Genomic DNA, 20,963 nt, shown 5'->3' with positions numbered 1-20,963 from the left:
TAGTCGGTCACTCGCATACAGCCGACTGTTTCTCCATGATAGAAACGTTCGTTGAAAAATTGCGCGGTACAAAAACGGTGAAAAATATCGCTGCTTTACGATTTACATCGCGTCGACGAGCAACGAATTTTTTCTCCAGCAAGCTCGTTCGTCGTCTCTCGAATATCGACTATACAGCTAGCAAGCGAACCTGTTGCACGTTACGCGCCTTCTTATTAAACGCAACCGTTGACGCTTACAGTCGTCAGGAACATGCAGCCTTTTGTCGCGAACGCGCAATATAATTGCAGCTTTTACTGGCAAACGCGTGGACAGTACGTAACCCGATCATGGTCTCGAATCTCGCGGATCAAAGACTCGATTGTATCGCGAGTTTCGTTAGACGCAGTTTTAGTCGAGATAAGGTTCGTCCGTCACAGCGAGCAGTATCGTATTCGCGGGACAACTCCGCTAAAGCAGCGAGCCACTGAACAAGTAAGTAAGTGTTCTCGGTATCCTCGTCTCCTTCGCGACCGTTGCGAGCCGTTCGAAACGTTACAACTTAAAAGAGTGATTTTAAGAGTGATTTGGAAGAGTCGATTTTGTCAGCCGATGATAAAATGCTTTAAAATCGGGCATTTCCCAGAACGCGGAACGCGAATTCTACTGACTTCTTAGAAAGACGAGTCGCTACGATAGGGCGTTCCGCAGCCGCAGAATCCTCCAATAATCGGCTACACCGCTAATAACTTTCAGTGACGCGCCGTCTTTGTAAAAATCTCTGTGGAAAACATCGATTGTTCGATGTAAAAACGTGTAAAAAAAGAGAGAAAATAGAAAACTGCCGCATTTCCGAGTGCTCGTAAAAGCATGATCGTCGCATCTCGACGCCGTGTCTTCCGCAAGTTCGATTCCTCCCACGCACGAATCGAGGATCAGCTATTTTTTTAGGTCGTTCGACTCGTTTCACCTTGCGAAACGATAGCTCGCTGCGAAACGAAGCAACGCGACGTACAAGTATAGTTTAGGGGTCGGAGAAGATTTCTGGTGGTGGCAAGAGAGAGACGGAGATTGACAGAAAGAGAGTTAGAGGGGAAGGGGGAGGGAGAGGGAGAGAGAGGGAGAGAGAGGGAGAGAGACCTCGAGACGACCCTGGAAGGGCGGTTCGCGAAGCGCCGTTTTGAGAGAGGCGCCTTGCCGCCACTATAAATGCGAACGCGCCGGCGAAAATCATCTCAGTGACGAGTGAGAAGCGAAAAAACCCACGACGGACCTCCTATGTGTGTATATGTCTGTGCGTGTTTGTGTACGGAACAGTCTCGATGAATCGAAAGCACGTGTGTAGATCGTTGGTTCGCGGGTTGTCGCGATTTTAACGCGGAAGGAGCAAGAACGTTGATCGTCATCGGTGCGGCGCGGCGCGGCGCGGCACGGCGCGACGCGGCGCGGTGCGGCACGGCGAGGACTCGGGTCGCAATCGAAATAACTTTGATCGTAGCTCGTGTTCTCCGCCGTCTTCCGACCTGCCACAGGTGCATCTACGTGTTCCGTCGTCGCCGTGCTGGATCGTTACCGCGGTTTCACAGCATCTTATATTTATAGGACACAGGATTCGCAGTGGCGAAATCCAGTAGCGGAACATCCTTGCACCGAGACAGAGAACTGCCGCCGATAAAAGTGATTTACGATCCTTGAGCTGACGATCGGCCTGATACGAGGTTACCGTGAGAATCCGCGTTCTGCTCGCATTCTACTCTCCGAACGCGTTGTAAATCGTTTGTCGAGCGAGGAATGGGCCATTGGATCGAACGTGCTACCTACTATCACCGGGGCACGCAACATAATCGAAATTGAACGAAAAGGAGGGAAACTTGAACTCGGCTTGTCACGTCCTACGTTCAATACGTACAACTTATTAATATATATACTTATTAATATATATCAAAGGTTAGTATCTCCTTACATCAATCTTAGCTATCTTAAAGTTGCTCTTTTCAAGTATTACATTAGCTAATAAGTAACAGATTAGGTAAATAAATATCGTACGATGTATCTTATCGTGGATCGTCGCGATATCGTTGCGTGGATCGTTGTGCGTGGTCGTTCACAAATTTGGAATAATTCGGTATGACTCGGTCCGATTTCAAAACGGATCGCGTATCGAGAATAAAAAGAAGACGCGCGTTACCTGTCGCTTCAAATCGCTGTATACGTGCACGTGCATACTTGCCAGTATGTATCGTACCATTGTACGTACACAGATAGCTGGTTGTATTACAGCTGGCGGTTACGTTAACGTCGTTAATGCGTCCGACGCTTGGACATGGTTTTTTCTTTTTTTTTTTTTTTTTTTTGGCGTTAACGAATCGTTTTTCTATTCTGCGACAAATTAACGATAACGATGACGATCGATCGGTATTTAACGGGAAGGAACAGCGTTCGTCAAAGTCGCTTGAAAAAGCATCGACGAAAGGTAGTTGGCGTGCAAACGCGATAATAAATTTTTATTGCGTCCGCGTGCACCAGCGTCGCGATTAAATCAATATAGAGGCATCGACAGGTTGGACGAAATACAACAAGTAGCATATTTATTTAAGCAGCGGTTCCAGCGTCACGATTGCCCAGTATTGTACGTTACATTTGCGAAAACATGTTCGCCAGTTGGAAGAATAAACGACCGTTTGTTTCGAGAATTCAGCGAGGAAGAAAAAAAACAGAGAGAGAGAATGAGAGAAAGAAAGGTAGAAAGAAAAAGAGCTGTAAAACTGACCGGAACCGTAAAATTTTCCATTCCATCCCGTTCGATTCGATTCGATCGTGCCGCTTCCGTCGCGCAACTCGCCATCCGTCTCACGTAACATGACAGTCGTACTTGCTATCATTTTCGAGCATTATCGCGAATCTTGCACGTAGAATCGGTATCATCGCAGGTTTTCCTGTTGAACGTCAGCGATCTTTATACGTATTTGCGAATGTGCACGAGACCGGTCAGAAGACCGAGCGCGCTTTCTGCAAGCGTTCCGCTGTGATCGTTGGATCGCGATGTTTCAGTTTCTTGCGTGAATTATTAGGGAAAACGGGAACGAGGGAAACGAGGAAAAAAGAGCACCGCGGCATTCGCAACAACGATCTATTATCCGATAGTGGAACAAACATAAAAGTCTAACTATACTCGTATACCTTACATCGATCGATAGGCAAGGATCCGATAGAGGGATCGTCCATTTGGTTAAATTTCCTCGGAAAACGGTGGTCGCGCGATTCTCCATTTCGAAGAGAGCGGTTTAATCGCGGAACGTGATAACGTGGAAATAGAGAAAAGTAGAGAAATGGCGGGAATCTGTCACGAGAAGCGACAGAGACGCGATAGAAAATCGCGCTCACCGTGACCGCGTGACCGTGAGTCACGAAACACATCGTTGCTCTAAGAGCGATCGCTTAGGCTTTAAACGAGTGTGATTATTCGATCGAAAAGGGCGAAGGCCCTTGCGAAACACAGTCTCGTTGAAAGCTTTTTCGAATTTACGTGTTTCAGATTTCCCACTTGCTTCTTTTAAGAAAGTTGCTTCCCCTCTCTCCCTCTCTCTCTCTCTCTCTCTCTTTCTGTTACAGATTAAATTCGTGCGACGCGATGATCACTCGAGCGAAACTGTGGTGGAAGGTGGCATGCTCTGGTCAGAAGAAAACGGTAAGGGAATTACACCTTCGTGCAACTCTGTTCGATTTTCGATGGTCGATGAATCATTTTCGATAATTTATCCGTAAAAGATGGATAAGCGGTGGTCTGCGCAAACGCGAATGCCGCGATCGACTCGCGATGCAACTATCGGAGGAAGCTCTCTTCCTAAACATCTTCGTTCCGCTTTGTCTTATCGTTATCTGATGAACGCTCGATAGAATCTCGTTGGTACCGTGGCAGGTTGGAAAAGTTTCGATGACAGTCGTTAGTCGGAGAACGGTCGTTAACGGATCCCCGGTTAATTGGCAAGGAGCGAGCAGCGACGAGAGATATCGTAGGAAGAATGACACGCGGGAGGACACGAGCGGCGAGACGGAGCGACTCGAGAGAGGCAGCGTCGAGCGGAAAAAAGCAAAAGGGCACCGGCAGGTGTTACACGAGTGTACGCGAGTAACGAGACAATGCGGTCGAACGATCGCGATCTGTTGCGGTAATTATCGCGATTCGACGTATCGGTGGAGAAGATGCGCGCGGGCTTGTTTCAACGAGGCCAGTCGAGCGACGTTGCACATCGTTGCGTAATCCGTGTCCGTTGGCGCTCGGGACGACCGCGAACGCAATTCATTTCCTTGCGTTTCTTAGGTTGGATCGGGCGCGACACGCGCAAGCCCGATATTGATCGAAACGCGGAAACCGATACCGACCGATACGAGATACGAATCGATGGATAGCCGATGCCGGATCGTACCTGTACTACGGATCGTTCACCGCGCTTTTTACCGCGCCGTATTTCTGCTGCCACGAACCTGATTTTCATAGCTGGTATTTTCAAAGGTGTCGGTACTTTTAGATATTCGCTAGCCTGGCGGCGCATTCTGGACAAATATCCGTGGGGCTTGGTCAAGGATTCAGCGCGATTTTAGTGCCGAAACTGTTGACCAGTCACTTGGCGAACGCCGATCAGACGTCTTGGATCGCTGCTCTAGGCGTCGTCTCTAATCCTTTGGGCTCGTTAATCGCCGGACTATGCGCCGAGTGGTTCGGAAGAAGATCGGCTATCGCGTTGGCCAGTTTGCCTCATGTCGCTGGATGGTTGTTGATAGCGTTGGCGAAAAACTTGCCTCTGTTATACGTGGGCAGATTCGTTAGTGGAATCGGCATGGGCATGGCAAACGGCCTATACCTTTACGTCACCGAGGTATTTCTCCCTTTGATTCGTTACATTACGTAACATTAACAGCTCATACCGATGAAATATCACAATTAACGTATGACGACCGGTGACAAAATATTACAGGCCGCCGCACCAAACCAGAGAGCCTGGCTGGGAAGCTGTGGCCCAGTTTTAGTTTCGCTCGGTGTCCTGATGATCTACTCGTTGGGAGCGTTCACCACGTGGGAAAATGCCGCTGCCATCAGTATAGCACCTGCCATACTCTCGCTGGCGCTAACACGGTAATAATTATTTTCATTCCAATAATAACTGTTTTACTCCTTTTATTCCTATCTATTTTCTCTCTCTCTCTCTCTCTCTCTCTCTTCTTCTTCTTCTTCTTCTTCCACTTACCAGTATGATCCCGGAAACACCGAGTTGGCTAGTCGCTCGAGGACGAAACGAGGAAGCGAAGGAATCCTTGTTGTGGCTACGAGGCTCTGGCCTAACCACCGACAAAGAGTACGAGGAACTTTGCGACGCAAACGCGAAAAGAGAAGAGGGAAAAGAGAGTCTGTTGAAAGCTCTTCACATGCCAAGCGTGTGGAAGCCTTTCCTCGTGCTGTGCGCTTTCTTCGCGCTCCAGCAAATGTCGGGCATCTATATAATCCTCTTCTACACGGTCAGCATCCTCGAGGATATCGGTATCGACCTGAACGAGTATTCCGCCAGCGTTGGAATCGGTGTGATCAGGTTGTTCGCGTCGATAGCCGGCGCCGGTCTAGCCAACAGCTTTGGCAGAAAAGCGCTAGCCTTCGTCAGTGGCTTAGGAATGGCGATCTCTGCCGTAGGCGTTGCTCTCTCCTACAGGTTCGTATCTTTTCCGCTTGTTATTAACTCGACTTTTCTCTTCCTCTTCCTCTTCCTCTTCCTCTTTTTCTTCTTCTTTTCTATCGTCTCTGTAGAGCTTTGGCCAGACCAATCGTCTAGAATACGTAATTCTAGTTTAGAGGTGTAATAGGAGCCATAAAACGAGCGATTCCTCCCGTAATCTATTCTTCTTCGTTCGCGTAATAGCATATTTCATAATATTATTTATTATCGCTCAACTTTCGCGATAGATGATAATAGCCAGGCTGGAGAAGGCAAACGTTTCCCTCCTTCTAGTCCACTCTCTCTCTCTCTCTCTCTCTCTGTTCCTTTTTCTACGTAATCACCTTCGTTGACACGAATCCCATCCAAATTAATCAAATTAATCAAATTAATCGATCCAATTTTCCTCTCAGGTTCAAATTGTCATCGGTGGTATCCTTGGCATGCATCGGAGGCCACGTAGGCTTCTCTATGATAGGATTTCTCACTCTGCCATGGGTCATGACCTCCGAACTCTATCCGCTAAGGTTCAGAGGATCTTTAGGAGGCATCACTACCAGTATCGTACAAATGTTAACGTTCGCAACCATCAAAATGTATCCTAATCTGCAACCGATAGTTGGAATCGAGTACTTCATGTGGACGTTCGCCGTAGCTTCTAGCTTAGGAGCCGCATTCGCCCTCACCATCCTCCCTGAGACCAGAGGTCGAAGCCTCGACGAAATAGAAAACGGATTCTCGAAGAAGCTCGCGACAGACCCGCCCGCCGATGTTCAGCCAATAGCCACCATCTCTCTTCGACCTAATAATATCACGCTCGAGAAATTTGCCTCGATCCCCGAGGAGAAGCATCGCAATATCACGACAAACGCGTACGCTTTCGACAATTTCTGCATCGACTTAACCGCTGACCATATGCAAAAGAACAAAAGGCAAACTGCCAATGATTGCGAAGCGAACCGTCGTCATCTCATATATAACCGTCCGACCATCTCGTCCGAGCACGTGTATTTCTAGCAGCCACCGAACCTTCCTTCTCCATCCACTCTCTCTCTCTCTCTCTTCCCAGCCACCCGATATCCCCCCGATAGAAATCTCTCTTCCATCTACCATCCTTGCCGTACCTATTCTTATTCTTTAAAACTACTTGGTATCTATATCTTTATGCAAACTCCTCCTTCTAGACAACGATTTCCCACCGTTTCCCGCCACTTGCGCACAAATTACAGCCAATGGTCGATAGTTTGCGCAGTTTCCAACTAGATCCGAACCAATCGAGAGTATCGAGAAAACGACGACAAATTTCACCACCTAGATACCTTCTACCGACCGATCGTCCAGTAGAATAGTCGAAACGAGCAGCCGGCAATTCGATATACCTTCAAATATCTCCGAATCAATTCGCCGCGCTATAAGTCCACATACTTGTAAATATAATTTTCTTCCTGCAAAGTGTATATAGTTTTATTTCCTGTCAATAAATGAATTATTTTTGCAACGATAGCTTTCTTACAATTTACCACGATAATAATTGCCTGCCAATGCGAAACTCTAATTCCTTCGTTCCCTTTTCGTTCAAACTTTTCCAAACGCACCCTTCCAGCCAATCTTCCCGCCAATACACGCATGGTTACACACATCTCCCCGGAGTACACCGGTAGCAAGAAAGCCGACGGTCTAACAAAGAAAATTACGCAATTAGTCTTTTCCACTAACGAGAATCAAAACTACCACCACTAAGTACCAGTGAGTACCTACTTTGCACGTGTGTACGCACGCTACCCTTCTCACTAACAATCATCCCACATAAAACTTGTAATAATAACAATTCGTCTACTCTTCTTCTCTTCTAGCATCTGACCAGTCAGTCGAGTGCTCTGCCATCTATCGGATCCGGCTGCAACTGCAGAAAAGTAACAGGAGTATAGAATGTGCGAGCAGCTATCTCAACTCCTGTTAGACAAGGACAGGCTATATTGTGCGACAATGACAGACATACTTCTCACTCTAATTTCACGATTATTCCTTAATTACTCTTCTCCCTTACTCTACTCAAGCAATTGAAGAGACATCCTTAGATCCTGTACTAAATTCTTTGTGCATGAAAGATCGCGAATTAACTGCTTGTAGCGAGAATTATGTGAAAATTCGCGGCGTGGACCCTGGCTGACTAGGGAACGCCGCGGATAATTATTAAAAACCAAATAATTAGCCATTAATTGAGCAAATTCCGGTCGAAATCGGCGCGAGACCGTTCTCAGGGATCCCCCCTCTTTATATTCTTCGATTCTAAAAGTGCGGCATTTTGTCCCAGAAACGGAACAATTGTCGAAAATTCGATGAATTAAAAAGAGACGTATGTCTGTCCTTGTCGCACAGTGGTGCGCTCCTTGTTCAACACAGGATCTCGTCTGGGATACACCTTCTTGTACGTTCTATATTCCTGTTAGTTTCTTGCGATTTCGGTCGGATCCGATAGATGGCAGTAACCGGTTGGTTGTAAATTCTCCACTAAAAGAGAATATGTATCTCTTATATTACTTATGTACCTCGTATATTACTGCTAGTCCGCTATGCGTGCGATATCAAAGTACTTACACGATACGTGCATTTTTAGTATCCATAATTCGAGAACACGTACGAGTATAGTCAAAGATCGGATTGTCGGACAAATGTTCGTTTGAAAAAAAAAAAAAGGAAACTAATTAAGTGGATTAATTTGTCATCTTTTATGATCGCATCTACCGGATTAGAGCCTCAGCTCTCTTTCTACATTCCCCTTTTTTTTTTTTTTTTTTTTTTTTCTAACAAATGCATGTATAAAGATTTACAACTTTTACGCGATAGATCGAAGCAATCGCCCGAATAATATTTCATTTCTCGTAAACTACCTTCGAAATTTTTATCGAAATTCTACGTAATAATTACTCCATTTCTACTATAATCGCATGATAAAGATTACGATCTTAACAGCTTTCGCTATGGTACACAAGACAAGTACACAACAATTTCCTGTATTTCTAATATGACTTTATTAATTATATTTAATATAATACAACATGCTATCTTACATATGAACCTCATAATGCAAAGTTTACGTTACCAAATGTGCGCTCTGCATTATTGGGAAATCGAAAGGATCTGCATATGTGTAACATTCACCGAAATTTGGTTCGATATATGTATCTTCTGGAACACTTTCGTATATCGGCACTCCAAAAAATGTGCCCACTTCCCAAAATGGGAAATCCTTCATTACATCAGCCTCTAATTCTCTCATTCGTTTCTGATGTTTTAAGATCCTGTGTGACAAAGAATTATTCTCGCTTTAAATGCAAAGATCTTTTAAAAATATATACGCAATACATTCATATAATTAATAAATATATATTAGAAAAATAGTATAATACATGAAACGCAAATGAGGATAATAGCAAACTATATTGCTAACGTTTATGAAATTCTACCAGCAAATAGCGTAACTTATACAAGATATCTTTTTCACGGCAAATTACGTGATATCCATTATAAGACAATTATGCTTACGCTCTATCTCTTTCTGCTAACAACATGGGCACTGTTGCTAGTTCTCGACTTTTTGTTTCGAGCATTTTCATTCGCTCGCTTACCCAATTTTTATAGTATAGTGGAAATGAGATGACATTGGTAACAATAAATATCCCCACACCCATACGACCTAAAAATTAATTATACTTTGTTCTACCATTATAATTTTATATAACACTTGCCACATGATTTGCTCTTGTAAATTAATATTTTAACTAAATTCCATTAATTTTACTTTCTCATAATTTTACATATCGTTTTTCAGATATTTCAAATACACAAGTACTTAAAGAAACAATCGTATATTCAAATTTATTAATTTCGATTAATTTCAGTCTATCACTACTTTAAAAATCCCGAGTCAAATTCCAATAATCTATCAGATAATAAACTAATACATGTAGGTTATAGGTTAATTTGTACCTGTTAGTAAAGTACGTAGCTTGATTCGATTGACATTGAAAGGAGCATATCCTCCCTTAGGAGGTAAATCTTGAGGTCCTGTTTTCGGCCGAGACATCCTTTTTAACTTCTCATTCACTGTATAAACAATGAATAAGTTAATAAAGACGGACAGTATAACATATACGACTTCGGTTAGAACATAGGAACAACACTAGCACTCCTGGTGAATAATCCAGAAATTATTTTTCATCCTATATATATATACACACACACACACAAATATATATATATATACATTTGTGTATGCACGGCTCCTTTACACGTGTATACATGTATGTACATGAAATGCAGTAAACAGGTAAAACTTTCGAATTAGGCCTTTCAATTCTCACCTTTATATGTATTTCAGAAATTTCTATAAACATTAATATGATTGATATTCAGTGTTCAGAAAAAGTAAAAAAAAAAAAATAAGGAAAAGCAAAGTTAAATATAAAAAGAAAAGAATTGAGCAGTTGTATTTGGTATTTTATTATTTACAATTTTGATAAACTATATTGTAAAACTTTAATAAAGTATGTTGAAATAGCCAATCGTACTTAAATATTACTGCTATATGTAAAAATGGTTACTATAACAATATTTTCAATAAAATACGGTATCGAGTAAATATATTTAAGCGTTTGTATAACACATATCAATGTGTTAATTAATTATACATAGATTTCTAACATATAATTATATATTAAATAATTTATTCTTACTTATCTTATTATCTATACAGTACATAGATATACAGGGCGACAGAACTCTATAATATGAGATATCAGTCGAAAGCAATTTTTACATAGAAGAACAGAGTATAAGAAGGACATAAAAGGAATTTAATCACTTTTTTTATCGCTAGTTGATTGGACGCATTTGCTGTATTCGTCGTTTAACCGATCATATTCCTTGGCAAGGGATTCAGCTTGCGACTTTATAGCTTCTTTATCTTTCTTTTCTCTCGCAAGTTGATTTTCCAATTCTTGATTTTTTATTTGTAATTCGTTAATCTGAGCTTTCCATTCTAATGTTACTTTATCATGAGCTTCGGACGAGTCATTCTGAACAGTCTCTCCGCTAATTTTTTGTTGTAACAACAAATGTTTCGCTGTTGTAGTTGCCGATTCAGCTTGACGCGTAACTGCTTCGCTTCGTGCCAGTAGAACGGCTTGATTAGAGATTAAAATTACAAGACGACGTATAACGAGACTTAAGAACAGTGAAAAACCAGATATATGAAAGTTACGTTGCGCCCTGAATAGTTTCATACTACCTGTATAAAATAATAATAGAATCAGAATCAAATCCTAAATTCAAGATAGATATAATATCATATGTGATAAAAATATGAATATACACCTTGCAATCCGGCATCGACATGATGATGATCTCTCTCTACAGCTACAACTGTTGAATACTTTCGCATTTCTCTAATAGCATCTAATAAAATCACAACTAATATCGCAAGCAAAATTAAGAAATAAATTGACGCTCTATCGCTTAAACTTTTTAAAAACTGGGATTTAAAAATCTTCTGCCATCTTGTAGGCGAAATTATTGGTAACACCAATAGTAAAACTATTATGACTTCGACATACAGAAATCCAGCGATTAAAGACCACTGAAGACTCATGATTAAATATTGCTTTAATTTCTGTAAATATCTAAAAATATCACAAAACGTTTAGATGCTGCATATTCATCTTTCCAGTTGATGATTTTTATAAACACCATCAAAAATATTTTTACCGAGAGATGTTTATAGAAAATATGTCAGAATTTTATATTCATACAAACAGAAATGTTTAATAAAAATCATTTAATTAGATATGTAGGTACCTCTATAACATACGAGATATTATAATACTGAAATCTTTATGAGTAAAAATAAAATTACTGCCTTTTCTTATTACAATCCAATAGTTTTCGATGCATAGAATCTGAAAATGCAAATCTTAATTTCAACAATCCAGCGATTCAAAAGTTGTACGTATGTAAAGTCAAGCGTTTTTAACGTATTTAGCAGCTTATTTTAATGCCATGCTACTTCTATCTATCACCTGATTGACACGCACAAATGAGCATTTATTCTCCTTCGTTTTTTTTCCGCTGGGTACCTTCGCCGGCTGTAATTAAAGTATTGACACGTATTGTAGATAAACCTTACACATAAATTAACACATTAACGTAGGCAGCTGGAATCTTGTGACTAACTCCAACCTAATTCAGTACTCACTTACAAATTCCATGCTCTAATTTTTAATGTTTTAGGGGCATATACCTCAACGAAAATATTTGACTCTTCCCGTCTAATTGGTCGCCGCTCACGTGTATCTGTTATAGCCAGCGACTCCAATCACTGAACGAATCGTGGATAGAAAAGCCGACATGACTGGTCAAAAAGTAAGCTGTCAAAAATACGCTAAGAACGCTCAACTTTACGTACTCGTAACATTTACACTGCTGAATTCCTAAAGTTAAGACTTACATTTTTGGATTCTATCCATTTAAAACTATCGTACTGAAAAATGACAATAATTTTGTTCCCATTAAATCAAAGTTCCGCCCATATCGTTATCTTAATAAAATATTAATTTTTATCCTTACCTTCTATTTATTTCTTTTTTTTTTTCTTTTTTCTCTTTTTTTTCTTTTTTCCTTTTCTTTTCCTTCGCAACTGTAACAAAAATTATTATCGTATAATAACATCTTTAAACATCTTTATGTATAATAATGACAAAAATTAAAATTAACAACAGTGTAACCAAAGTTAAAAATAAAAAAATAGTCAACAACACATGTCATTTGTTTAGACTATTTCTATATTTTTAAACATATTACATACATTCTAACCAATATTTATATATATTTATTTATAGTAAGCGTTTAAAAACTATTATTTTAATACATTTGAAACAAACTGACCTGTTAATCATGCTCACATAAACACTTGCTAGGGAAAATCGTTTTAAGATTAGTTTGTGAAAAATCAATATGGAAGACAACAAAGTCCTCTTTTTTTCGAAATAGATAAAGAATCAGTAAACTGTTTCTGCCTCTGCCTCTGCCTCTGTCTCTGTTTCAGATATTTATAGCATTTCGCGCAGAATGTAAATCTTCTTGTTTTCCATGTTGATTTTTCACGACTCAATTTTCTTCTATACTTTTGGCAGGGAGGAAATATTCTACTACATATTTCTGTAACTGCGTATTTATGTATCCTGACTTATCATCAGATTTGTCAATATTTAGCTAATAATTTATATATATTAATATATTTTTTAATGTATCGTAATACAACGATATGTTTCTATAGATTCAGATTATTTTATTATCTGATATATATTATCATTCCATTATATGATATTATAGATTCCATTAAAAATATATGGTCATATCTATATTTGTATACATGTGACGTATATTTGGCAATTAAAAACTCATATTCTTAATATAAACATTCCACAAATTACAGGTACAATGGCCTTGACGGGCTAGGTGTCCGGGTTAAAAACTAAGGCTATTACCGTCACGAATATACATGTTAAAAACAGTATAAAAGATCTTATATCACGTGCATTCAAACATTTAAATACAATGCACAATGCATGAGAATTCTGAGGGGTAGAGACGAGGAAGAGTGAAGAAATAATGTTTCAAAAATTAACGGTTATTGTTAGGAAATATTGATATTACCTTTTTAGTATGAAATTAAAGGTTAGTATTCTTGTGCCAAGATAAGGAATCAATCAGATAAATCTTATTAGAAAGAAATTATGTTTGTATGCTTTATTACTGTTACCTGTTGTTACTTTTAACAGAAAGCTCTCTGCTAACAATCGCGAAATTTGTAGGTTATATATTTATTCCCGAATTTTAATTTATATATTTGAATGAAATAAAACTAAAATTATGTTATAGAGATTTTAAGAAAATGCAAGGTAATTTTTAATTTCTGCTTCCTGATATTACTATAAGTTACTTAATGCACAGGCGACTCCTGTGGATACAAGAATATATTTATAGAATATCTTACCCTTTACTTTTCTTTTTTCCTTTTTTCCTTTATAATGATTCTATATGATTCTCTATGATCTCTATAATTATTTTTATAATAAATGATTATATTTTTGTGAATATACATTTATGAAAACACTTAAACATATGTATATTTTGAAAAGAATCGCCTTCTTACCTATAATTTAAGTAAATACTTATGTTACAAAGCGAAATTCGAATTTGCGTGAGAATTGTGAACTTACCCTTACGATAAAATTTTGTATTGTATGTATATGTATACCTACCTATATATATGTATGCATGTATGTATATACAATGTGTGTAGGTTACATGTTACATATTTTTTTCCTGATCAACGTATATTTAAACATATTACTGTAATAACAATAGAACGGTACCGTATCTTTGATGTACATCTAAATCCAATTGTCTTTATCATATGCATATAAATAATTACAGTGGTTGTGTAAATGTTATGTCTTATTCATGATAAATAAAACATTAATTTTAATCGATACAGTGTTCCCAGATTTTGGTATAGTTGTAATCTTATTAATAGATAATAATAGTTTTGCAAGCAGTTGCTATATTATCGATTGCAGTAATCAAATTAAAGTATGTAAAACATAAAGGATACGTACACATTTGCTGTCATACGTGCATTGACATTACTCGCAAATCTGTTAATATTCAGTTAGTAAAACAAAAAAAGGACATAAAAATTCTTACATACGTATGTGTGCGATTTGACTAAATATTAACAAAAAAAAAAAAAAAAAAAAGGAATTACAAGAAGAATGTAGTGAAAAATGTATTTTCCTTTTTCATAAAATATTATTTTGGTATAACAGAACTTTTGACATTTAACAATAAGAAACGTAATATTGAAATTGTGATCAAGAGATATTGCTTTCAATTTTATTAGTTTGCTTGCTTTATTAAATGCTAGTACAGATCATACTACAGATGTATAATATTAGTATGATACTTGTATTTGCATAAAAAATCCATTGTATTAATATGCTTAAAAAGTGTTAAAAAGAATTATTTATTTATATTAATCTTGCATGTGTTTCAGGTAACCAGTCTTACAGTTTATTTAATTATTGGTGACAAAACATTTCTACTGACAGAGGTAATAAGATTTGCAAGTAATTTGTTGTGAGTTTATCAAAAAAACAAATTTAAACAGACAATATGGGTTCTGGACAAAGTACTCGTAAACTTACTATCAATAACGAAGAAATAGGTGTAATAGAAATATCAGAATCCGTTGTGGAGCGTTTAACTCAAAAAGTGCCTGAAACAAATATTAACGTGGCAAGTGAAGTAAGACCTACTACTTTAGCGGAGCCGTCTTCTAAAAGAACTGTTTCTCAACAATTACCTCAAAGTGGTGATATACCAGCGAATGTTGGATATCCCACATATCATCCACAATTAACTTTAACCGCTCTTCAAATACAGCAACAGAATGAACAAGAATTTCGTAAACAGGATAATTATTGGCAACAACGTTTGCAGAAATTGGAACAGAAACATTCAGAAATTAATGAAATCATTAACGCAGAATATAAAAAAGCAGCGGAACAATTATATATTGATGGTATATATAAATTTGCCACTTTCTTTTGTAAAATACGAATACTCTGTATGGTATTCATAATTAAATTAGTCTTATATTAACCACTCTTTATATTTTGTTTGTTAACATTCGTTAATAATTATTAATAATTGTACGCATGATCATTCTTTTTTAAACTTTCATAAGATTTATATATTTAAAATATTTATTGCTTTGTACAATTTCTACACATATACTCATACATGCACACCGCGTGTATACAGAATACATATCATTTACTTATATAACATATATTATTTTTAAGTTAAATATATATATATTATACAAACAAATTAAGTTAAATACATATATATTATATATATATATATATATTATACAGGTACAGATATAAGTAGCATTCTTTAAACACTATATCGTTTATAAATTGTTTATACTGCAAATTGATAATTTACCTTTTATTATCTCTTTTTGTAGGTAAAAAAGGGGTAAATATTCATGATACTGTCCAACCATGCAAAAATAGTTCTGAGAAAGTGTTCAAATGTTACCAGGACCATCCTAAAGAAATTCTGAAGTGTTCTACCTTAGTCGAAGAGTTTTCTAATTGCGTAGATCAGCGTCGTGCTCGTGTGATTGCAGCACGTTGCTAATATATCTTAATATTGAATTATTAGTAGCCAAACGTAATGTTATTTAATAAAAAAATTTCAAAAAATAAATTATCTGAAAATAAATTATGTAATATATATATATATATTCAGACTTTGTACACTTATTTTTATAATACTAATAACAATAAGTAATATTCCTATTATGAAATATCACATTTAAATAATATAAAAATACAACCAATGAAAACAAGTTTGATTAAAAACAAGAAAAGGAAATGGCAGTTAGAAATAGAATACTAAATATACATATGTAATCCCGAGAATCACATTGATGTGTTACGTATATGTCTCATATGATTCGAAATGATTCGAAAAAAATTATTTGTTAAGTGATAATTATCATTATTGTAATTTTGTATCAATACTCTTTATTTATTAGGCTAAAATTTGAATAATAGATGTATTAGAAGCACGTTTTTTTTTAATAGAACCACTCATCTTTATGGTTTATGTTTTTCGCGTTTCTGCCTTTATACTCTTCTAATTAATTTCTATTAAAAAGCGAGAAAATCAAAGACACGTATATACATAGTCATATCATTATAATTACGTCTTTCGTCCTATCATTTCGTCTGGCTAAAATTTCTTCATATCTAAACTCATTTCCATAAATCTTTTCTAGGAGATGACTTACTTTTAATTCTCATAGCCTAATTTCGCCCCTGAAATACAATAACTTCCTGCCCAAACATCTTTTTTGTACCGTTACAAATAGGAGAGTAATCAAGGGTGGCAGAGTTAGGTGGAACGGTTTGTATAAATTTATGATTATCTTTTAATTTACTTTGAAAACTGTATTCACAATACATACATATGCATACTTCGCACTTTGTACCATTTATTTTTATACTATACGTGTAGATACCAGTTACTTGTTACATACTGGTATGTATTTTTAGTGACTAATGTTTTGAATAAAATCATATAGCTTTTAGTTTAATTAATTAATTGATTAATTATGACGAAATAGTCAAATACTGGCCAATTTTGTATATTTAGCGCATTACAATTAGTGCAAAATAAGCAACTTTTGCCAATTAATAATATAAACATCAAGATTGCTAGTATCACTTGCCAATTGGAAACGTTTTAGTAAGAAATTAAGTAAAGTAAAATAAGGTAAAGATGAATCATTTTACTTGTTACGGATCTAAATACGATATATAATATATTGCTTTATTATTCAATATCGAAATACTTTTGACTTCGTGCAAATATATTGGTAAGTTTGAAATATTGGCAATCCTGATGATGAATGAATCATCATATAGTTGATAGCAGTTAACTAACAGGTTAGTTTAGATTTTAAAGGTATTAAGGTGACTGTTTTTATATTATTTACGTCGTCTGTAATATATTTAATACGCATTCTAAGGACATAAAAAATATTTTAAATAGATAATATGTATTTATTTCTTCTTGGTACTTGATACAATTTAAAACTTAATTTTATAATTTCTATTTTGCATAATGTCCGATGATAAACATTTGCAGTTATATGTACAGATAGAATTTGATCGATGTCAATCAATTAAAGTTTCATTTCAGTTAAACAAATTTCTAGATCATAAATAACTAATCTAATAATTTTTATCTAATTCTTATTACATGTTAGTACGAGTCCAATATTATTATATATTTTCTAGTTTGTTTATGTTTCTATAATTAATTACATTTATTCAAATTGTTAATGCAGACGATGAACAGTTAGTTTGAATTTAATACTTTATTGCTATTAATTTCAGTAAGTTGTTCTTGTATGTATGTATGTAATTATTATTATTATTGACAATAATAATTTTTCTATATGATATTTCAGATGTGTAAATCCGTTACAATAACAAATAAACATGAGCCTGCACTGGACTTTAATTGCTGGATTTCTTTATTTTGAAATTGTAGTAGTTTTATTATTAGTATTACCAATTATTTCACCTAAAAGATGGCAGAAGCTTTTTAAATCTAAATTTCTAAAAAGTTTAAGTAGTCAAGCATCAGTTTACTTCTTATTTTTACTTGGAATATTGGTTTTGTTTCTATTGGACGCTATTAGAGAAATGCGAAAATATTCTACAGTTACCGAACATAAAGAATATCATTTGAATGCTGAAATGCAAGGTGTGTGTATATATATATATATATATATTTCTAGTGGTATATTTATGGTATTTTATCTATTTGGGGAACTAATTTCTATTCCATTATTACTTTACGTAGGCAATATGAGATTATTCAGAGCGGAACGAAACTTTTACATAGCTGGTTTCGCACTGTTTTTAAGTCTTGTTATACATCGACTTGTGATTTTAATCTCTACTCAAGCCACTCTGTTGGCACAAAATGAAGCAGCTATGCGTCAGGCTGAATCTGCTACTACAACAGCGAAACATTTATTGTCGCAAAAAACAATCGGAGAGATTGCACAAAATGACTCAAACGAAGCTCACGACGAAGAAATAACAGAATGGAAGAATCAAGTTAAGGAGCTGCAAACGAAAAATCAAGAATTGGAACATCAGCTCACAAAAGAAAAGAAAGATAAAGAAGCAATAAAATCACAAGCTGAATCTCTTACCAAGGAGTATGACCGCTTAAACGACGAACATAGCAAATGCCTTTGTTCAAGCGGTAATAAGAAAAGTGATTAAACGATGGTTTTGTTACATCCTTCGTCCTTTTTAAGTTTTTCTTCTTCGTTATTTAATATTTGCATCAAATTTTGTTATAATTATACGTATTTTACATTATATACATATATTCTATATTATATGATATATATGTATATGTATATATATTAGTATATGATAATTATATATATGTATATGTATATATTATACATTAATTTGTGTATTGTATAGCATTGTACGGAGGAAAAATGATGAAAGTATAAAGTATTTAAAATAAGTAATTCAATGTTACAAAGTAACCGTCGTCCAGCGTATGTTGGGTTATTCTTATAGTCCTCGCGAAAGGTTCGTGAAGAAAAATATATACTAATCATAATAAAACATAAAATTAAGATCAATAAGATCTATTTTTACTTATTTCCTTTTTAATTATCTTTTGTATTTTACATCTGGATCCTATTAAATACAATCTGTTTCTCGTGATAATGTGCAAAATACACATGTCATAATACATATGTACATATGTAGAGTTATAAAAAGCAGTATAACACGTTGTGTAAAACTAACTATATGTAACAGTTTAACCTCTAAACAATCGTCATTGTATGTCTAACAATCAAGAAAATAATGTAAAGAAACGATTCTCAAAAACGTACGCATACGTGTATTATTAGTTATAAGTTAACGTGTTATCCATATTTACGAAATTAGATCTAGGTGTAACCACGTCGGAAAATCGAACTGTTATTTCAGTTATTGTCATATTTTCAGTGAAGAATTGAGTTAAAGTTTCAACACTTGCTCGAGGCTGGCGATCAAATGGATGTTATACCATAGCATATGCATTTGGAGACTTCCTATCCATCGGTCCACGGTAACACGCCAGCATCTTTGCAACCAGTTGATTCGTTCTATTCAACCTACATATATGTACATGTAATGCAAACAACTATAGGTGTAATCGATTAATTTTATTTTCTGTTTTCAATAACAGAAGTTGACCAGTATGTATCAACCATGAAAAAAGATATTGTTTATTTGCGACGACATGTCGTATGTACGAGTATATATTTAAGTATCATCGAAAATAGTAAATTGCTATTTTACTTTTAAACGATTTATAGCGACTAATCCGAGTGTGTGAACGATGCAATCGCAAAATGCACTATTAACAAAGTAAAATACCATAATAACATTACTATACTAATAGAATTAATAAAAAGTTTTCAAAAGCATGTATCCATCTAATAAACAAATCTAATGTAATAGACAAAGGAAATCTTTAATTGAGACCAGTAAATTAGGATTGTAAGCATATATATATATGAGTATATAGGAATCATGTATGAAAAATCAATGTAATTTAAGTGAGTGAATCTGGCGAGTATCGAACCACGCGGAATGAAATCAAGTCTGCGCCGCTCCTTCTCCTTTTTCCACTGTTTTATCACTTGTTGTTAGACCGCGCAAGTACACGTTGTTGTAATATTTAGCAGGTGAAACGAATCTCCATGATATTTATCAAACGGACGAAGCAATTATCTCCTATTAGGAGACAAAAATGTTAGCCGCCATAAAATATCTCCAAGTACATCGAATCCATCTTTCACGGTTAATAAGACTCTTTCGCCTCTTGTATCGATTCGATTGATTTGTATTGATTATAGGTCCCGTATGGATCCCGCATATAGATGCGGTCACATCATCTTTTCGAATCCTGAATGTCGAAATTTAGATCATCTGCTGGTCGATCGGTAAATTGGTTCGGATGGTTGATCAAATAGATACAAGATCCAAGATACCGGGCTTATCGCTCGCTATTTCACCCGAAAACTTTTTAAGTTATAAGCATACAGAACTAGCAGGATACTATGATACTCTTCGAAATCACAAGGCCCGCCGCAAAAATCCAAAGTAAGCTATGATTGAGATTAAAATGTACATACATTGTACATACGTAACCATATTTAGTCTTTTTCGGCATTATTGTTCTCCCGTTTTCAAGGGTAAAGAATAACGATCGTCGTTAACTAAATCAAGAATATTTATTTTGCACTTCATTGAAAATATGTACATGTATATTTTAAGATTTCCAATTAGAAAATTTTATTTAAAAGTTTTGAGAGAGCATGTTATATATGTACACCTAATTTATAATTCCGCATTGATAAGACTTCTACCTTTAGGGTAAGTAAGGAAGGTAGAAAATAAAGATGAAAAGAAAAGATTGCAAGTGAACATGAAAAAGAAGAGCGAATGATGTGCGAGGGGTGTCGGGATAAAAAGAAACGAATGGAAATAAGGAAAGGATATTTTGCAGTATTTTTCCTTGAAATATTCCTCTCTCGTGCATGAGAAC

General features: G+C 36.1%; 5 protein-coding genes across 16 annotated transcripts in view; 3 read left to right on the top strand and 2 right to left on the bottom strand.

Annotated features, from left to right (window-relative positions):
• Positions 1 to 7,185, top strand: part of LOC117207137 (facilitated trehalose transporter Tret1-like) — a 34,492-nt gene extending 27,307 nt beyond the window's left edge. The window contains exons 1-7 of one of the 5 annotated variants that reach the window (XM_033447076.1): positions 1,452 to 1,511; positions 1,582 to 1,926; positions 3,592 to 3,667; positions 4,509 to 4,856; positions 4,956 to 5,113; positions 5,229 to 5,681; positions 6,098 to 7,185. In XM_033447076.1, coding sequence (XP_033302967.1) covers positions 3,611 to 3,667; positions 4,509 to 4,856; positions 4,956 to 5,113; positions 5,229 to 5,681; positions 6,098 to 6,701 — 1,620 coding nt within the window. In that variant the 5' untranslated portion in view covers positions 1,452 to 1,511; positions 1,582 to 1,926; positions 3,592 to 3,610 and the 3' untranslated portion in view covers positions 6,702 to 7,185. Of the gene's footprint in view, positions 1 to 237; positions 475 to 1,451; positions 1,512 to 1,581; positions 1,927 to 3,591; positions 3,668 to 4,508; positions 4,857 to 4,955; positions 5,114 to 5,228; positions 5,682 to 6,097 lie in introns of those variants that run through there. The other 4 variants (XM_033447066.1, XM_033447085.1, XM_033447046.1 and 1 more) reach the window with 4 other exon arrangements.
• Positions 7,186 to 8,692: 1,507 nt separating this feature from the next.
• Positions 8,693 to 9,889, bottom strand: LOC117206742 (NADH dehydrogenase [ubiquinone] 1 alpha subcomplex subunit 13). The gene is made up of 3 exons (XM_033446338.1): positions 9,675 to 9,889; positions 9,231 to 9,381; positions 8,693 to 8,986 (listed from the first exon to the last, which is right to left on the bottom strand). Exons 1-3 carry the CDS (start codon positions 9,769 to 9,771, stop codon positions 8,779 to 8,781), a joined length of 456 nt encoding a protein of 151 aa, XP_033302229.1. The 5' UTR covers positions 9,772 to 9,889; the 3' UTR covers positions 8,693 to 8,778.
• Positions 9,890 to 10,394: 505 nt separating this feature from the next.
• LOC117215281 (B-cell receptor-associated protein 31-like) lies at positions 10,395 to 12,327 on the bottom strand. 2 transcript variants are annotated; one of them, XM_033461724.1, is made up of 3 exons: positions 12,309 to 12,327; positions 11,061 to 11,365; positions 10,395 to 10,974 (listed from the first exon to the last, which is right to left on the bottom strand). In XM_033461724.1, exons 2-3 carry the CDS (start codon positions 11,332 to 11,334, stop codon positions 10,541 to 10,543), a joined length of 708 nt encoding a protein of 235 aa, XP_033317615.1. In that variant the 5' UTR covers positions 11,335 to 11,365; positions 12,309 to 12,327; the 3' UTR covers positions 10,395 to 10,540. The 2 variants fall into 2 exon arrangements, with proteins under 2 accessions (XP_033317615.1, XP_033317573.1); XM_033461682.1 differs by lacking the exon at positions 12,309 to 12,327 and adding an exon at positions 11,541 to 11,641.
• Positions 12,328 to 13,097: 770 nt separating this feature from the next.
• LOC117215604 (MICOS complex subunit MIC19) lies at positions 13,098 to 16,029 on the top strand. Of its 5 annotated transcripts, none has more exons than XM_033462119.1 (3): positions 13,098 to 13,418; positions 14,800 to 15,327; positions 15,781 to 16,029. In XM_033462119.1, exons 2-3 carry the CDS (start codon positions 14,919 to 14,921, stop codon positions 15,954 to 15,956), a joined length of 585 nt encoding a protein of 194 aa, XP_033318010.1. In that variant the 5' UTR covers positions 13,098 to 13,418; positions 14,800 to 14,918; the 3' UTR covers positions 15,957 to 16,029. The 5 variants fall into 5 exon arrangements, with proteins under 5 accessions (XP_033318010.1, XP_033317896.1, XP_033318153.1 ...); XM_033462005.1 differs by lacking the exon at positions 13,098 to 13,418 and adding an exon at positions 14,007 to 14,115; XM_033462262.1 differs by lacking the exon at positions 13,098 to 13,418 and adding an exon at positions 14,132 to 14,256.
• Positions 16,030 to 16,731: 702 nt separating this feature from the next.
• On the top strand, positions 16,732 to 18,642 carry LOC117215405 (B-cell receptor-associated protein 31-like). 3 transcript variants are annotated; one of them, XM_033461812.1, is made up of 3 exons: positions 16,732 to 16,862; positions 17,797 to 18,095; positions 18,195 to 18,642. In XM_033461812.1, the coding sequence occupies exons 2-3, from the start codon at positions 17,828 to 17,830 to the stop codon at positions 18,623 to 18,625; spliced, it is 699 nt and encodes a 232-aa protein (XP_033317703.1). In that variant the 5' UTR covers positions 16,732 to 16,862; positions 17,797 to 17,827; the 3' UTR covers positions 18,626 to 18,642. The 3 variants fall into 3 exon arrangements, with proteins under 3 accessions (XP_033317703.1, XP_033317748.1, XP_033317793.1); XM_033461857.1 differs by lacking the exon at positions 16,732 to 16,862 and adding an exon at positions 17,119 to 17,269; XM_033461902.1 differs by lacking the exon at positions 16,732 to 16,862 and adding an exon at positions 17,273 to 17,296.
• Positions 18,643 to 20,963: the final 2,321 nt, after the last annotated feature.

Source organism: Bombus bifarius, unplaced genomic scaffold (genome assembly GCF_011952205.1).
Source record: "Bombus bifarius isolate JDL3187 unplaced genomic scaffold, Bbif_JDL3187 scf7180000007966, whole genome shotgun sequence".
Lineage (NCBI taxonomy): Eukaryota > Metazoa > Arthropoda > Insecta > Hymenoptera > Apidae > Bombus > Bombus bifarius.
The sequence above is the reverse complement of the archived record's forward strand: the minus strand, read 5'-3'. Positions and strand labels throughout refer to the sequence as shown.